Source organism: Salvelinus fontinalis, chromosome 12, assembly GCF_029448725.1.
Source record: "Salvelinus fontinalis isolate EN_2023a chromosome 12, ASM2944872v1, whole genome shotgun sequence".
Lineage (NCBI taxonomy): Eukaryota > Metazoa > Chordata > Actinopteri > Salmoniformes > Salmonidae > Salvelinus > Salvelinus fontinalis.
The window spans coordinates 8,690,020-8,707,830 of NC_074676.1; the positions used below are offsets into that span (position 1 = coordinate 8,690,020).

General features: G+C 43.0%; 1 protein-coding gene across 1 annotated transcript in view; it reads right to left on the reverse strand.

Moving 5' to 3' along the window:
- Nucleotides 1-17,811, reverse strand: part of LOC129866735 (uncharacterized) — a 42,328-nt gene that overhangs the window by 23,478 nt on the left and 1,039 nt on the right. The window contains exons 2-3 of the mRNA XM_055939571.1: nucleotides 10,229-11,281; nucleotides 1,945-2,232 (exon numbers count right to left, since the gene is read on the reverse strand). Of these exons, the coding sequence (XP_055795546.1) occupies nucleotides 1,945-2,232; nucleotides 10,229-11,266 (1,326 nt within the window). The 5' untranslated portion in view covers nucleotides 11,267-11,281. The remainder of the gene's footprint in view (nucleotides 1-1,944; nucleotides 2,233-10,228; nucleotides 11,282-17,811) is intronic.

Sequence of the window (17,811 nt, forward strand, 5' to 3'; positions counted from 1 at the left end):
AGACTCTGGCCATCATGACATCAGAGGAGATGCATCCATTGGCGAGGGATGAGTTGATGAGGGAAGTGCGGAATGGGAGAAGGACTCCAGAGTTGGAGTCTGGAGAAGGGGATGGGGTTGAGTGGGCAGGTTGTCAGGTCGCTGGACATCACTAGTTGCAGGATTTAACCTGGAGAGAGAGGGGCGAAAGAGGTCAAGGAGTAGGGTAGTTCTGTGTGAGTGGGACCAGTGGACTCAGTAGGCTGAGTGAATGAGGAGCGGATTTGGTCAACCTTTTTTTCAAAGTGGTTGACAAAGTCGTTCACAGAGAGGGAGGAGGGATGGGGAGAAGGTGAAGGATTAAGGAGGGAGGAGAAGGTGGAAAATTGTTTCCCAGGGTTGGAGAAGAAGAGCATGTAGAGAGGAGGGAGTGGAAGGATGATAGGTCCTCTGGAAGTTTAGTTTTTCCTCCATTTTCGCTCAGCTGCCCACAGCCCTGTTCTGTGAACACGCAATGCAGGAGGAAGGGGCGAGCCAGCCGGGAGGAAAGGGGAGAGTGGGAGTTAAATGAGGTGGAAAGGAGAGTAGGGTCGAAGAGACAGTCAGGAGACAGGAGGGAGAAGGATTTAGCAGAAGGGAGAGATGATAGAATAGAAGAGGAGAGAGTACTGGGAAAAAGACAGTGAAGATTGTGACGGTGCATGACCATCTGGGTAGGGGCTGAGTGGGTAGGGTTGGAGGAGAGTGGGAAGGACAAAAAATAAACAAAATATTAATCAGAGACCTGGAGGGGATTGGAGTGAGATTGGTAGGCTAACAGCCTCTAGTAAAGATGAGGTCAAGCTTATTGCCTGCCTTGTGAGTGGGAGGGGACTGGGAAAGGGTGAGGTCAAAAGAGGCAAGGAGAGGAAAGAAAGAGTTTGAAAGAAACGAATTGAAGTCAGGCTTCGGGACGTTGAAGTCGCCCAGTATGATGAGCGGTGAACCATCGTCGGGAAATGAGCTTATCAAGGTGTCAAGCTCATTGAGGAACTCTCCAAGGGCAGCCGGTGGACGATAGATGACAACAATGTTAAGCTTGAGTGGCAGTGACAGTGTGACAGTGACAGCATGGAATTCAAATGAGATGGGCAGGTGAGAGGGGGAAAATTGAAAATCTCAGTTTAGGAGAAATGAGTAGTAGTAGTGTTCTCATGGGTAATCTATGTCTCAGCCTTGTTGACCACCGATTGGCAGTTCCAAACACTGCCGGAGACTAGGAATTGCACATGGGTTGTGCGGGTAGGGTACACTAGATTACAAGGGTTGCAGCCAAGGAGTGGGGATTTTCTGTAAAACCTACAGGCAGAGGAGTGAACAAGAAATCACACATACTTGACAAAACTATACAATAGCAAAATCTGATCATCTGAAATATCTTGTTTCGGCGACAGTCTTCATTTTGGGCCACAACGCGGTGAAAAACGAAGGGAGATTGAAGTACTTACACTAATTGCTGATTGCCTAGCAGAGGTGAAGAAAAATACCCCCTTCGACAGACATACCCACCAATTATCAGAAAGCTCTCACAAATTCCCTTGAAGCCAGTTGAAGTCAATGGTCCAACACTTCAAAGTCACAAGTACTGAGCATTCAGCAGCTCAAAATGCAATGATTAGGCTACTAGCTAGAAAGAGGCAGCATTTAACTAGAAAGGTCCTAGCCAGACTATACCAACAACAACACTTATTGAAAGACAAAAATAAACTTTGGCTACTCTTGCAGAGATGAGTTGTCTTCCCAGGCTATAGATGAGCACTGATCGGGTGACAGCCCTGTAATGAGCATAGATGTATGGGAGAAGCTACTCACCCGCCCTGTAATGTGTGTGTTCGGGAGAAGTCACTCACCCTCCCTGTAATGTGTGTGTTCGGGAGAAGTCACTCACCCTCCCTGTAATGTGTGTGTATGGGAGAAATCACTTACCCTGGCCAGGGACACAGTGTCACTCTTCAGGGACAGCAGATCACAGCAGGCCAGTAGGTCTCCGCCTTCGATGAGGCTGGGACTGAGGTCTGCACCGAGAGGGCTGGGGCTGAGGTCTAAAGTGGTCACTGGAATCATGGCTGCGATTGCTAGTTTTTGTGGTCTCTCTGGTCCTGTTGGTATGTCTGGCCTCTCTGCTGGTGTCTGTGGCCACAGGGGTCCAGCCTCCACTCTCTCAGTTACCTCTGGCGCGGTCTCTCCACGTTGATTCCCCACTGGCCCCCGGCTCTGATAACACACAGGAGAAAATACATTATTCAATGGGGAAACACACATGTACACACACACACTTGGATGCAATATTCCAAACGTGTTGTTTTTAAGTACCGCCCTATCTATGGAGTAGTGTCAGTCAGTGCCATTTAAGATGACGGAGGATGATAAAAAAAATGTTTGAGCATAGACTGCGACGAATACAACCGGTGGAGACCTTACAGTGAAATACTTACTTAAAATACCTGTTGTATTTTGTGCATGTGACAAATAAAGGCCATGCTCAAAAAAATGTAAAGAATCATCCTCCGTCATCTCATCTTAAACGGCACTGACAACCACTGCTCCAAAGATGGAACTTAGAAACTAAAAGTTTAGAATATTGCATCCAAGTGTGATTCTATGTTTTTCTATTACAGCTTATTGGATGACAGTCAGTCATATTCCATTCACCCAGCTCAATGTAACATTGATAGGTTTAGACTACTACATGATACTAACATTTTCCATATACCCATGAGAGGTTACTACAACCTAGAATGAAAGTTTACAACGTAGGGGCACATGTCGAGAGAATTTTGAGTAATCAAGGTGACAGACAGTGACACATTCAATACCGCCTTGCACAGTCTTCCCTGCATCTAGCTGATATAGGGTGTAATCATTAGTCCAACAGTTGCAAATTTGAGTTTCTATTGTACAAATTCAGTTATGTTTATCCCTGTTTCGTTCTGTTTGCTTCCGTTTCAGAAATGTTTTTCATCACAATCGGTGGAATGAATACACTCTGATCATCCGCAAACACAGTTCACTTTCATAGCAGCCACATAAAAACAGCACGATCACTTTGCTCGTTGTATATACAGTGCATTCAGAAAGTTTTCAAACCCTTTGACTTTTGCCACATTTTGTTACGTTACAGCCTTATTCTAAAATGTATTAAATTAATTGTTTTCATCATCAAATCTACACACAACACCCCATAATGACAAAGTGAAAACAGGTTTTTAGAAATTTCTGCAAATGTATTAAAAAAACAAAAACAGAATTACCTTATATTCACCTAAGTATTCAGACCCGAAATTGAGACTCGAAATTGAGCTCAGGTGCATCCTGTTTCCATTGATCAACTTGATTGGAGTCCACCTGTGGTGAATTCAATTGATTGGACATGATTTGGAAAGGCACACACCTGTCTATATAAGGTCCTACAGTTGACAATGCATGTCAGAGCAAAAACCAAGCCATGAGGTTGAAGGAATTCTCCGTAGAGCTCTGAGATAGGATTGTGTCGAGGCACAGATCTGGGGAAGGGTACCAAACAAATCCTGCAGCATTGAAGGTCCCCAAGAACATAGCGGCCTCCATCATTCTTAAATGGAAGAAGTTAGGATTCTTCCTAAAGCTGACTGCCCAGGCCAAACTGAGCAATCGGGGGAGAAGGGCCTTGGTCAGGGAGGTGACCAAGAACACGATGGTCACCCTGACATAGCTCCAGAGCCTCTGTGGAGATGGGGAAACCTTCCAGAAGGACAACCATCTCTGCAGCACTCCACTAATCAGGCCTTTATGGTAGAGTGGCCATCGGATGCCACTCCTCAGTAAAAGGCACATGACAGCCCACTTGGAGTTTGCCAAAAGGCACCTAAAGGACACCAAGATTAGATTCCAAGACTCCAACTGTTTGGCCTGAATGCCAAGTGTCAAGCCTGGAGGAAACCTGGCACCATCCCTACGGTGAAGCATGGTGGTGGCAGCATCATGCTGTGGGGATGTTTTCAGTGGCAGGGACTGGGAGACTAGTCAGGATTGAGGGAAAGATGAACGGAGCAAAGTACAGAGAGATCCTTGATGAACACCTGCTCCAGGGCGCTCAGGACCTCACACTGGGACGAAGGTTCACCTTCCAACAGGACAATGACCCTAAGCACACAGCCAAGACAATGCAGGAGAGGCTTCGGAACAAGTTTCTGAATTTCCTTGAGTGGCCCAGCCAGAGTCTGGTCTTGAACCCGATCGAACATCTCTAGAGAGACCTGAAAATAGCTGTGCAGCGACGCTCCCCATCCAACCTGATAGAGCTTGAGCCGATCTGCAGAGAAGAATGGGAGAAACTCCCCAAATACAGGTGTCCCAAGCTTGTAGTGTCATACCCAAGAAGACTTGAGGCTGTAATCGCTGCCAAAGGTGCTTCAACAAAGTACTGAGTAAAAGGTCTGAATACTTATGTAAATATGATATATCCGGGGGGATTTTGTTGATAAATTAGCAAAAAAGTCTAAACCTGTTTTTGCTGTCATTATGGGGTATTGTGTGTAAATTGATGAGGGGGAAAAACGATTTATTCCATTTTAGAATAAGGTTGTAACGTAAAAAAATGTGGATAAAGTTAAAGGGTACTGCATAGTTTCCGAATGCACTGTATGATTTCTTCTCGCAACTATCTACACACTCTCCTCATTTCACCTTTTTCCTTCACTTTTGGAGTACAGTGCACAACACATCTGCTGTCTGTGACCAGGCGAAAAAAACTTTCCAAACCAAACCTTCATATCATGACTGCTAACCGCTACACACAGCCTACATCGTTGTCATGTCATAGTCATCATAGCTACTAGAACTAACATGTTAGTAAACCCGCTACAGTCATGCAGTACAGTCAGAAAGCAGTTTAGCAGTTTCACCGGCGGGCCCGGTGGCAATAAATGAATCAAACCAAAAACTTACCTTGACTTGGAAGAGTTCCAGTGTTGGATAGCCATAGCCAGCTAACTAAAATAGCATCCCTCTCTGTTTGAGCCAGGTGTTTGAGTAGGCTAAACTAGTTAGCTGCATTTGCTAGCTAAGTAAGTGAATGTGAAAGTTTAACAAAAATATTACAAATTATAACAAAATCTCTCTCACTCTTGCTTCTCCTTAATTTGAGGAAATTAATTTGTTCAAAACTGTTAAACTATTGCCTTTCTCTGTCTTTGAGTCAACTACTCACCACATTTTATGCACTGTAGTCCTAGCTAGCTGTAGCTTATGCTTTCCGTACTAGATTAATTCTCTGATCTTTTGATTGGGTGAACAAGTCACAGTTCATGCAGCAAGAGCTCTGATAGGTTGGAGGACGTCTTCCGGAAGTTGTCATAATTACTGTGTAAGTCTATGGAAGGGGGTGAGAACCATGAGCCTTCTGGGTTTTGAAGCTATCTGTCCTCCGGCTACACCATGGTGCTACCCTACAGAGTGAGGCTACTGAGACTTCTGTAGACCTCCATTGTGACGCAAATACATTTAGTATAGTTTTATCCTAAAAGGATAACATTTTTTATGTTTCACTCTTCTTATTTTCATTAAATTCACTGAGGAGGATGGTCCTCCCCTTCCTCCTATGAGGAGCCTCCACTGCTATGGAGAGCTATTGTTATTTTGTGAACTTCAAGGGCTGTTTTGCAGACATAATATGTAGGCCAATATCTTCTATTCTAATCCTGCTCAAATATCTTGAAGTCATTGTAATATTAACTTAAATTCCAGATGCTAGGCTATGCAAATCTGAATTAATCATCTCTTGCTCCACACAATTGTGTTTGTCCTGAATGAATGCAAAACGAATTCACCAAAAACAAACAATGCAGAGAGAGAAACCCACTGTCGGCACTCTACACGATACGATCTACCCCCATCAATTCCAATAAACGACCTGTCTTTCAAATGTGCTTTCGTGTGCCACTGAATTATCATATGAGAGAGTGTTTACAACTCAACAAAATATCAGTCCGTCTGCTTGTGTGAAAGTCACTCATTCCTATGAAGCTACAAAGTGAAGCACCTGCCTGGCCTGTAGAAAACAATTAGGTCGCAGTAAACGACAAAGGCAGCAGGCAGCAGTTTAACATCCCATAGTGCTATGATTGTCCTTTAACTGTTCCGACTGTCATCCCTCGAGAGCTAATTATCCAGACGAGTCTGTAGCATACACACACACATTGACACTTTACACAGATTCATTGTTCAATCACAGTGTAAAATACACTAAAATTGGCATTATAGAGGATACTGCTCCAATCAGTTTGATTTCAGTTAATTACAGTATGTCTAAGTGCTCGAGTGTTACTGCGTTCCATAATTATGACACCATTTCAAAAGAGACACCATTTAAAAGATTGGCGTCTGTCTGCATTGTAATTCAGATCTAATAGTCAAATTAAAAGTCAGGAAAAACAAGTATTTGCCAGGCGGCTGGTAGGGAGCATACACCAAAGTCGGGTTTAAAAGCTTGGCCCTTCTGAGTTTCAACTAGGGATATATAGGGATATACTGTAGCTAGTACAATACAGTTATACAGTGATATAAAATCCACATTTGGTGAAAGAGCGAGAGAGTTATAGTACTCACCATTTGCTCCTTTAGTTTTCATGGTAGGTAATGACCAGGCACACAAGCACAATATTATCCTCCTACTGTTAAAGAGTAACGTTGGTGAACTTTTCTGTTGTAGTCATGTACATCAATTATTTTTAATTCACAACTGAGAGCATGTAAATGATCAAGTGGGTTTGAATTGGAAAGACAAACGCCAACAGAAAACAAGATGGGAGACATTTCTACATATATGACACGGGGGGAGGACTCTAATTGGTACAGTGACTGACAAACAATATACATCAATGTTTCTCTATTACACAAATAGCGCAACATAGACCATGAACAAGGACACGCAAATGAAGTGTGAAGGCAGTAAGAAACCATAGATGTGAAGGGCAGTATGGAGATGAAGAGGCAAAAGGAGGGGAAGGAGATGACATACACGATGTCGCCCAATCAAAGGCAATAGAAGGAGAGCAGTGATATGCCTTGACAGCCAGCAGCACAAAAAGGGAAGAGAACACCGACAACAAAATGTCAATTGCAGGGCTATTGCTAATCCCCTCTGTTGTTGAAATTTATGTTGACACTGTTTTGTATGGCTTCCACTTTTAGTTATATTGTGGGACCATAATTGAATTACATTTATTGTGATATCAGATGCTATTGCTCTGGGTATTAAGATCAGGGGTACTGGGAGATCTCTTCAGATTAGGGTTTGGTGCCATAGCTGTTGCTAGCTCTCTGTTCATATGATTTCTCCTTCTATTTTATTTGTCCCCAGAAGTTGAGTAATTAAACGTTGAGTCATATCTGAAGTCATAGGGTCCAGGGATAATCATTCTTTACTCCGGCCGTACACTATTTATTTACTCAATTGCTCAGATGTGGTTGCTCTGTTTATCTCCTTCATGAGTCTTAAAAAGTTAAATGGAGACTTTTTTCCAATGGTTGCCGTAAAAACAAATCACACACTTCATCAAGCATATGTCTAACGTTATGGCATTCCAAACACAATTTTTAACTTTAATCAAACCTTAAATAAGGAAGTCGATGAGCTGAAAATGGGGATGATTATTTTTAAAGAGCCACCGAACACGCCGATTGGCAAGTGTGTATTTAATACGAGAATTCAGTCTTGGAAGTGTGTTTCCTGACCGATTCTGCGTTTGGTTAATGAGGTTTGTCCCCCACAAGACACTGTAGACGTGGAAACCGATTTCACTTCCTCAAAATTCCCAGAAAGAATCTAAGATAACTTTGATGTTCATTTTGATGTTTTTGCTGAGGATGTTTTAGTTGCGCAGTTTTATATCTAACTAACGGTGTTTGGTGTAGTATTTCTGAAGCAAAAAAAATGTGCGACGTATTGTCTTATGTAAACAAAGTCGGAGCTGCTGGGCAGGTCTGTCTCACAGTCTATGCTACTGCATGCTAGTGGGCAAATGGACAACGTCAAATCAAAACCCAATCTTAATTTACCCACTGTGACGCACGGATGTTCCAAACTCTATTTTAGACAAAACTGACTTCATGACCAAAATTATCCTATTTACACTAAATGTTGACACTGCCACAGAGGCCATTTTCAAAGGGCGTCGTTTTCGTTTCTTTTTGAAGGAAGTCGCTCTTTAACATTGAAAGCAGGAGGAGGCAGCTGTAAAACAAAATTACTTAATTCGGACAACAACAACAAAATTCACTAAAGACAGAATGGCTAAATAGCATGGGAAATGGCAGAATACCTACGGTAAAAAAGGACATCCGAAAGAAATGAGAACTGTAGATACACAACATGACCAAAAGTATGTGGACACCTGCTCGTTGAACATCTCATTCCAAAATCATGGGCATTAATATGGAGTTGGGCCCTCCTTTGCTGCTATAACATCCTCCACTCTTCTGGGAAGGCTTTCCATTAGGTGTTTGAACATTTCTGCGGGGACTTACTTCCATTCAGCCATAAGAGCATTAGTGAGGTCGGGCACTGATGTTGGGCGATTAGGCCTGGCTCACAGTCGGCGTTCCATTTCATCCCAAAGGATTCGATGAAGTTGAGGTCAGGGCTCTGGGCAGGCCAGTCATGTTCTTCCACACTGATCTCAACAAACCATTTATGTATGGACCTGACTTTGTGCACAGGGCATTGTCTTGATTTTATAGACCTGTCAGCAACGTCAGCTGAAATAGCCGAATCCACTCATTTGAAGGGGTGTCCACATACTTTTGTATAGCTAGTGTATTTCATGCTTAGATTCTATTTCATGCTATATAGTTCATCATGCTAAAATGTAACAGGGTGGTCTGATCTAGTTCTAATGATTCCAGAAGCTCAAGGGGTTAATAGAGATAAGGATGTCTAAAGAAAGGGGATGCTGGAACAGACCCTCTCTCTCCAGATTGCCATCTTCCCCATTTCCTCCTGTGTGTGTGGGGGGGGGGGGGGGGGGGGTGTGTGTGTGTGTGGCCAGGAGAGTGTGTATTCCCCAGTGAACACTGAGGCCTGTAAATTGTTTATCAGACACTAATGCAGGAGGCTAACCCTATTTGCATTCATATTAGTTCCTCCGTACCGCCATCTGAGGGAATTACTTATTCCAATTCTTCAGAGGAGTAAATAACTTTATGCATGATATCGGTATCTTCATAATTCAGATCGGTATAGTCAATTTGGTTTAAGTGCTCCTCGGCTCCGCCTGCCGTGTGCGAGGGAGAGGCTGTGAGGGAAACTTATTTGGAGGCGGTTTGGATCACTGAACATGAGAGCGGGAAATGGATTCTGTCGTAGGAGCGCTGGCTGTAAGAGAGTTCAATTCTCACATGTTTACCCCCTCGGAATCCTTCAGGCTCTGATTAAAGCATCTTACAGTCCACAGTCTAGAACTACAGTGGGTGCGGGCTTGGTTTAAACATTCTGTTCCACTGTGCTGAATAGATACTTAAGAAAAGTACCTGGACTCATTTGTAGGCCTACGTTAATATTGTTTTATTTTTGAAAGTGGAGTTATCGCCGGAAGGGCAGGTGAGAGTAGTATGAAGACAATAGTGCAAACTAAATCAAGATGGAAAAACGGAGGGTCGGATAGAAAATGGACGACAGAGAGATGTCCTTACCTAAACACACACAACCTATTCACCGAGGAGGGCTTTGTGATTTAAGAAAGCATTTGCTTGAATAAGAAAATCAGCTGCAGTAGGGGGGAAACAATCGATATTATTAAGGAAGTTCAGACCATCTCTAATCAACATTGTGATGTGTGGAACCAGGACACGAATGCTTTATTACCACCCTAAACCTATAAAAAACATGTACAATATGAACATAGAGAAACAGATTTGAGTGGAAGAAATAAAATATGGTTTGATGAAACAGGATAAAGAGAGGCGGGGTGAGAGAGAAAAAGCTGTCAGAAAAGATGGGCTTTGAACATGATCAGAGACATCGTTTAAAGCAAAGAACAAAGAACAAATACGGAGAAGAAAGGCCTACCTGCGAGTTGGGAAAACAAAGGGGTTGAGGAAGAGAAGACATTTGGCAGTGTGAGCCGTGTGGCAGAGCTCTAGTCTAGAGTGGTGTGGAACAGTACAGTTGAAACCCATGAATATCAATGAGTGCATATTATTATTTTCCATCAGGTATTGTATCTGTACTCACCCCTTCTGTCTGGGTGATCACCACCGCTGGGATACAGCCGCCTTCTTCCCCTGCCACATCTTCCCCACAAGCCTCATCTGTGGTGTGGTCCTGGTTTGGTTTAAGTCGTCTATCTGGGTCCACTAGGGCTTGCTCCTGGTCTGATCCAAGCAGTTTCTGTTGGTCCTGTTTTGGGGTTGAATTAGGATCTGTGCAGTGTAGTAGATCCATTACACCAGCTAGATCATGGTTTAAGTCCTGTGTTTGGTTCTGGTTCCCAGCTGATACCAGAATGGGGATGTCATGAGGGCTGCTGTGGTCTTGTGCGGGACCAAGATATACTGGATCCTGGTTCACACCACTCAGCCTGTTTTCACCCTGGTCTGCGCTATGAGCTGTGCATTGCTCCAGGTCTAAATGACATTGATAGTCCTGGTTCCCTAGTGGATCCTCATCCTGGACTGAGACCTTTATGGAAGAATCCTGTTCTTCCGTTGTGCATTTAATGGAGCCTAGTGAACGATCCTGATCCTGGACTTGATGGAAGTAATTCCGACTCGCCTGGTCTTGTGCTGGTCCCTGGTTAAAAACATGCAGTGTTTCCTCATCCTGCACTAAACCCGGGTCAAGACCCGGCAGTGTTCCCTTGTCTTGTGCTGGACCCTGGTCAAGACCTGGCAGTGTTCCCTTGTCTTGTGCTGGACCCTGGTCAAGACCTGGCAGTGTTCCCTTGTCTTGTGCTAGACCCTGGTCAAGACCCGGCAGTGTTCCCTTGTCTTGTGCTGGACCCTGGTCAAGACCTGGCAGTGTTCCCTTGTCTTGTGCTGGACCCTGGTCAAGACCCGGCAGTGTTCCCTTGTCTTGTGCTGGACCCTGGTCAAGACCTGCCAGGTTCAGTCTATCCTGGTCTGGTGCTGAACTCTTGCCTAGACTACTCCGCCAGTCTTGGAACTGGCTCGGTGTCATGGGCTGTTGGTGATGTTCTGAATGCCTTGACTCCCCGTCCATGTCCTGCTGGGACTCCTGGAACGGAGGTAACACTGAATAACCCTCTGTCATAGGGCACAGAGTCACCTGCCAGTGGAGAACAACATGATTCAATAGTTAAAACATACACGTATACAAACGTGTGCAGCTGGGCGCACTGACACAAACACACACACACGCATGCACAGAGACACACACACACACACTTTTGAATTCTAGGCTAAAAGCCTTGTTCTTAAATACTGTGGTTAATGGGATATCTAGTCTATACCAACAGAGGCGTCATGCCCATAATGGGCATGTGCCCCCTCAGATGTGTCCTGTTTAAAAAAAATACAATGATAATAATAATAAGATTGTGGTTACAATTTTGTTGATATTTCTCTGTAATATTACTAGCCACCTGGTAATTTTATGAAATTGGCTTTAGCTAGCCCAGATGGGTTCCCAATCTCCCAACCTCATAGCTACATACCAAGAAGCAATTTCAGGCTTTAAATCAAGTTAGAATAGCTAGGTTGTCTAACTATCTTAGCTGGCATGAGTGCTGGCAAGATTGGTAGACTTTAGAAAAGCAGACAATTACTCCATTTACTGAATAAGTCTCAAATTACTTTCAATCTTTTACCCAGATTTTAGCAGAGCATATTTGCATATAAGCATATTTAGTTTCTTAAAAAATATAACCACCAGTCAGGAGGACTTACAGAGATGTATCCTCCTGACTAGGCTACCTAGGGCTACCTACACCTGGGGCGGCAGGTAGCCTGGTGGTTGGAGCCTGGCAGAATCCTTTTTTACCTTTAACTTCTTTGGGACTGGGGGCAGTATTGCGTAGCTTGGATAGTAAGGTGCCCAGAGTAAACTGCCTGCCACTCAGGCCCAAAAGCTAGAATATGCATATAATTTGTAGATTTGGATGGAAAACACTCTGAAGTTTCTAAAACTGTTTGAATGATGTCTGTGAGTATAACAGAACTCATATGGCAGGCAAAAACCCGAGAAAAAATCCAACCAGGAAGTGGGAAATCTGAGGTTTGTAATTTTTCAAGTCATTGTCTATCGAATATACCGTGGCTATGGGGTCATATTGCACTTCCTAGGGCTTCCACTAGATGTCAACAGTCTTTAGAACCTTGTTTGAGGCTTCTACTGTGAAGGAGGAGAGAATAAGAGCTGTTTCAACCAGAGGTCTGGCCATGAGCTGATCACGCCTGCGCCCGTGAGAGGTAGCTGCGTTCCATTGCATTTCTAAAGACAAAGGAATTCTCCGGTTGAAACATTATTGAAGATTTATGATAAAAACATCCTAAAGATTGATTCTATACATCGTTTGACATGTTTCTACGAACTGTAATATAACTTTTCATCTGAACTTTCACCTGGACTTGCCCGCGCCTCGTGAGTTTGGATTTGTGAACTAAACGCGCAAACAAAAAGGAGGTATTTGGACATAAATTATGGACTTTATCGAACAAAACAAACATTTATTGTGGAACTGGGATTCCTGGGAGTGCATTCTGATGAAGATCATCAAAGGTAAGTGAATATTTATAATGCTATTTCTGACTTTTCTGATACCTCTCCTTCTTTGGAAAATGGCTGTAGGTTTTTCTGTGACTAGCGCTGACCTAACATAATTGCAAGGTGTGGTTTCGCAGTAAAGCCTTTTTGAAATCTGACACAGCGGTTGCATTAAGGAGAAGTTTATCTATATTTCCATGCATAACACTTGTATCTTTTATTATGAGTATTTCTGTAATTTGATGTGGCTCTCTGCACTTTCACCGGATGTTTGTTTGAGACAATGCATTTCTGAACATAAAACACGAATTTCAAATGAGTTTTTTGGACATAAAGATTAACTTTATCGAACAAAACACACATTTATTGTGTAACATGGAGTCCTGGGAGTGTCATCTGATGAAGATCATCAAAGGTTAGTGATTAATTGAATCGCTATTTCTGACTTGTGAGGGCTCTCCTTGGCTGGAAAATGGCTTTATGGTTTTCTGTGACTAGGAGCCTATTTGAAATCGGACACTGTGGCTGGATTTACAAGAAGTTTATCTTTAAAATGGTGTAAAATACTTGTATGTTTGAGGAATTTTAATTATGGGATTTCTGTTGTTTTGAATTTGGCGCCCTGCAATTTCACTGGCTGTTGCCGAGGTGGGACGGTATCCCAGAGAGGTTAACGAGTCTGACGAGCCCGACGCGAACAAATATACTGCTTTCTTGGGAGCAGGCCCAGATCCCCGTGATTTGCATGAAGAGGAGGAGGAGAAAAAGGGGCCAGAGGGCAGGCTGCCTTCTGAGAATTCCTAGGGCTGGCACTAAGACAGCATTGAATGAGCTGTATTCCTCCATAAGCAAACAAGAAAACGCTCACCCAGTGGCGGTGCTCCTAGTAGCCGGGACTTTAACGCAGGAAAACTTAAACCCGTTTTACCAAATTTCTTTCAGCATGTTAAATGTGCAACCAGAGGAAAATAACTCCAGACGACCTTTACTCCACACACAGAAACGCATACAAAGCTCTCCTTTGCCCTCCATTTGGGAAATCTGACCATAATTCTATCCTGATTCATGTTTACAAGCAAAAATTTAACAGGAAGCACCAGTGACAAGATCAATAAAAAAGTGGTCAGATGAAGCAGATGCTAAGCCACAGGACTATTTTGCTAGCACAGACTGGAATATGTTCCGGGATTCCTCAGATGGCATTGAGGAGTACATCACGTCAATATGTGTATCAATGACATCGTCCCCACAGTGACCGTATGTACATATCCCAACCAGAAGCCATGTATTACAGGCAACATCTGCACTGAGCTAAAAGCTAGAGCTTCCGCTTTCAAGGAGCAGGACTCTAACCCGGAAGCTTATAAGAAATCCTGCTATGCCCTCAACAGTTAACAGGCACACCGGTTAATTGAAATGTATTCCAGGTGACTACATCATGAAGCTGGTTGAGAGAATGCCAAGAGTGTGCAAAGCTGTCATCAATGCAAAGGGTGGCTATTTGAAGAATCTTACATATATTTAGATTTGTTTAACAATTTTTTTTGTTACTAATCACATGATTCCATATGTGTTACTTCATAGTTTTGATGTCTTTACTATTATTCTACAATGTAGAAAATAGTTGTTTTTTTTTATAATAATTGAATGAGTAGGTGATCTAAAACTTTTGACCCGGTAGTGTATATACAGTGCATTCAGGAAAATATTCAGACCCCTTGACTTATTTCACATTGTGTTGTATTACAGACTCATTCTAAAATGGATAAAACAAAAAAAAATCCCTTATCAATCTACATACAATACCCCATAATGTCAAAACAAAAACAGATTTTTAGAATTTAAAAAATAAAGTAATTTAAATGTAATTAACAATCTAAAACTGAAATATTACATTTACATAAGTATTCAGAGCCTTGTATTTGAGCAGTTTCTCCCATTCTTCTCTGTAGATCCTCTCAAACTCTGTCAGGTTGGATGGGTAGCATCCCTGCAAAGCTGTTTTCAGATATCTCCAGAGATGTTCGATCGAGTTCAAGTCCAGGCTCTGGCTGGACCACTCAAGGACATTCAGACACTTGTCCCGAAGCCACTCCTGCGTTGTCTTGGCAGTGTGCTTAGGGTTGTTGTCCTGTTAGGTGAACCTTCGCCCCCAGTCTGAGGTCCTGAGCACTCTGGAGCAGGTTTTCATCAATGATCTCGTTGTACTTTGCTCTGTTCATCTTTCCCTCAATCCTGACTAGTCTCCCAGTCCCTGCCACTGAAAAACATCCCAACAGCATGATGCTGCCCCCACCATGCTTCACCTTAGGGATGGTGCCAAGTTTCCTCCAGATGTGACATTTCGCATTCAGGCCAAAGAGTTTAATTTTGGTTTCATTAGACCAGAGAATCTTGTTTCTCGTGGTCTGAAAGTCCTTTAGGTGCCTTTTGGCAAACTCCAAGCGGGCTGTCATGGCTTCCGTCTGGCCACACTATCATAAAGGCCTGATTGGTGGTGTGCTGCAGAGATGGCTGTTCTTCTGGAAGGTTCTCCCGTCTCCACAGAAGAATTGGAGCTCTGTCAGAGTGACCATCGGGTTCTTGTCCCGCGATTGCTCAGTTTGGCCGGGCGGCCAGCTCTAGGAAGAGTCTTGGTGGTTCCAAACTTCTACCATTTAAGAATGATGGAGGCCACTGTGTTCTTGGGGACCTTCAATGCTGCACACATTTTTAGGTACCCTTCCCCAGATCTGTGCCTCAACACAATCCTGTCTCAGCGCTCTACAGAAAATTCCTTCAACGAACAATGATGGGCGCTGCACACTGGGATACAATTGGTCAGCCCCTGTGGATTTCTTGTTGTCTATTGTTAGCAAAGCATCCAGGACTTATTTTTCTGTAAATAGCCTAAAACAAAAGCTTTGAATGTCATTTCTCTGCTCATTCAGCAAGGTTCCCCTATCAGCATCCAGCCCAACATCATTGTGAAGAGGCTTAGAAGTTATTTCAGATGGTGATTAAATGCATCAATGAAGGCATTTTCTTCCCATAATGAGTGTCTGAATTAATTTGTTGTGGCAGAGAGGAGGAAGTAGAACTCTTCAGGGATTTGACAGTTTTCCAGAATTTCGCCAGGTTACAATCGGAAAGAGCGGTTACATAATAATCAGATTTAGCCTTTCTTATTTGTCTTACACAATGATTCCTCAGTGGCTTAAAAGCTTGCCAGTTCGTGCCTAAGCCTGTGTTACTGGCCTTGACCCAAGCATCTATCCATTTTATGAATGACTTCTGATGATTCCGAAGTGTACCAGGCATTCAATCTACCTTGAACCCTTCATTTTTTGAAGGGAGTATGATTATCCACAATAGTATTGAAGACATCTGCAAAAATGCTCTAAGCTAAATCAGGTTCAGGGGATATCTTAAATACAATCAAGGTCACTCAAATAAAGATCACGTAAAAAAGTATGTTCACTGACGTTTTTAAAGTTCCTCTTTGTGATGACACGAGCCTTCGATTTTTGTATTGTCACATCTCTAACACAAACAACTGGGCAATGGTCACTAATGTCTTGGGCAAAGACACCAGTAGAAACACATTTCTCTGGTGTATTCGTTAAAAAAGTATCAATACGAGTTGACTTTGAAGGATCTTTAGGGTTGGGCTGTGTGGTCTTCAACAGATGGGTTAGTTTTAGATCTTTACACGTCTTTCAGATTTTCTGAAGCCTGCGTTTCCCAGTCATAATTTAGGTCACCCAAGATAATAATTCCTGATTTAATAAAAGAAGACAAACTTGTTAACTTCTCGAGTGCACAAATGTTAGCCGAGAGAGGACGGTAAGACCCCTATAACAGTTATGGATACGTCTTCCACAGACAAAGTCTTAAAGATAGTAGCTACAATTTTGGGGCAAGGGAAATGGATTTCTGTAAAGAGACAGAGAAATTATGTTTAATTACACTGGCCACTCCAACACCACTACACTGTCTGCCAGCTCTGAACACATTCTAACCCTCAATATTAATGAAGGTGCTATGTTAAGTATGACTGTATTTACAAATCTAAAGTGAATAGTGTCTTGGTCGCGCAGTAGAATAATTAGTATATACTCGAGCAGCAGTGTTGAATGTGTGTGTGTGTTTGTGTGTGTGTGTGCTTTTGTGTAAGGGTTGGATGAATGGAGAGCAAGTGCAAATAGTCTAAAGTGCAGAAAGTCTCTAGGGAGCAAATAGTCACTAAGGTGCAGGTCTGTGCAGGGAGACAGATACTGCAGGGTTAGTTGCTCAGCAGTCTGATGGCCTGGTGGTAGAAGCTATCTCGGAGTCTGTTGGTACGAGACCTGATGCTCCGATACCGCTTGCCAGATGGTAAAAGAGTGAACAGTCTGCCGCTCGGGAGACTGGAGTCCTTGACGACCTTCCGGGCATTACTTAAACACCCCCTGGTGTAGATGTCTTGTCATATCATAGAGCTGCTGATTAGAAATAGATCAGCAGCATACCACATGCATTCATAGCCTCTAATACGATTCTCATGCACTCCACACCTACCAACAGTGGTTATAAGATGCAAGCCTACATTATGCTGCAACCTCCCCAACTGTAATCAGTACAGTGCATTAGTGAGGGATGCTTAAAGGCATGAAAATGCCATCTCTAATCTACCCAACCTATCTGTAGTCTATAAACTGAGAAACTGCATATGATCCACAAATGATCATGTGCAACAACCGCACAATTTCCCGCTGCACACAAGCACACAAGCACACACACACACACACACACACACACACACACACACACACACACACACACACACACACACACACACACACACACACACACACACACACACACACACACACACACACACACACACACACACACACACACACAGAGACCATAAATTGCACCAATAAGGAGTGCGGTCATGCTTATGATGTGATGAGAGACTCCTTAAGGAGAAGTGTTTTCACATTGCTCAGGCTTCATTATGCTCAATCAATATTTGTTTAATGTTTCAGGTTTTTGACTTATTTTCTTTATAAAAAGGTAATCTTTCTTCAGGCTCGCTCTGGTCATTTTATGTGTAATTGAAAAGGGAA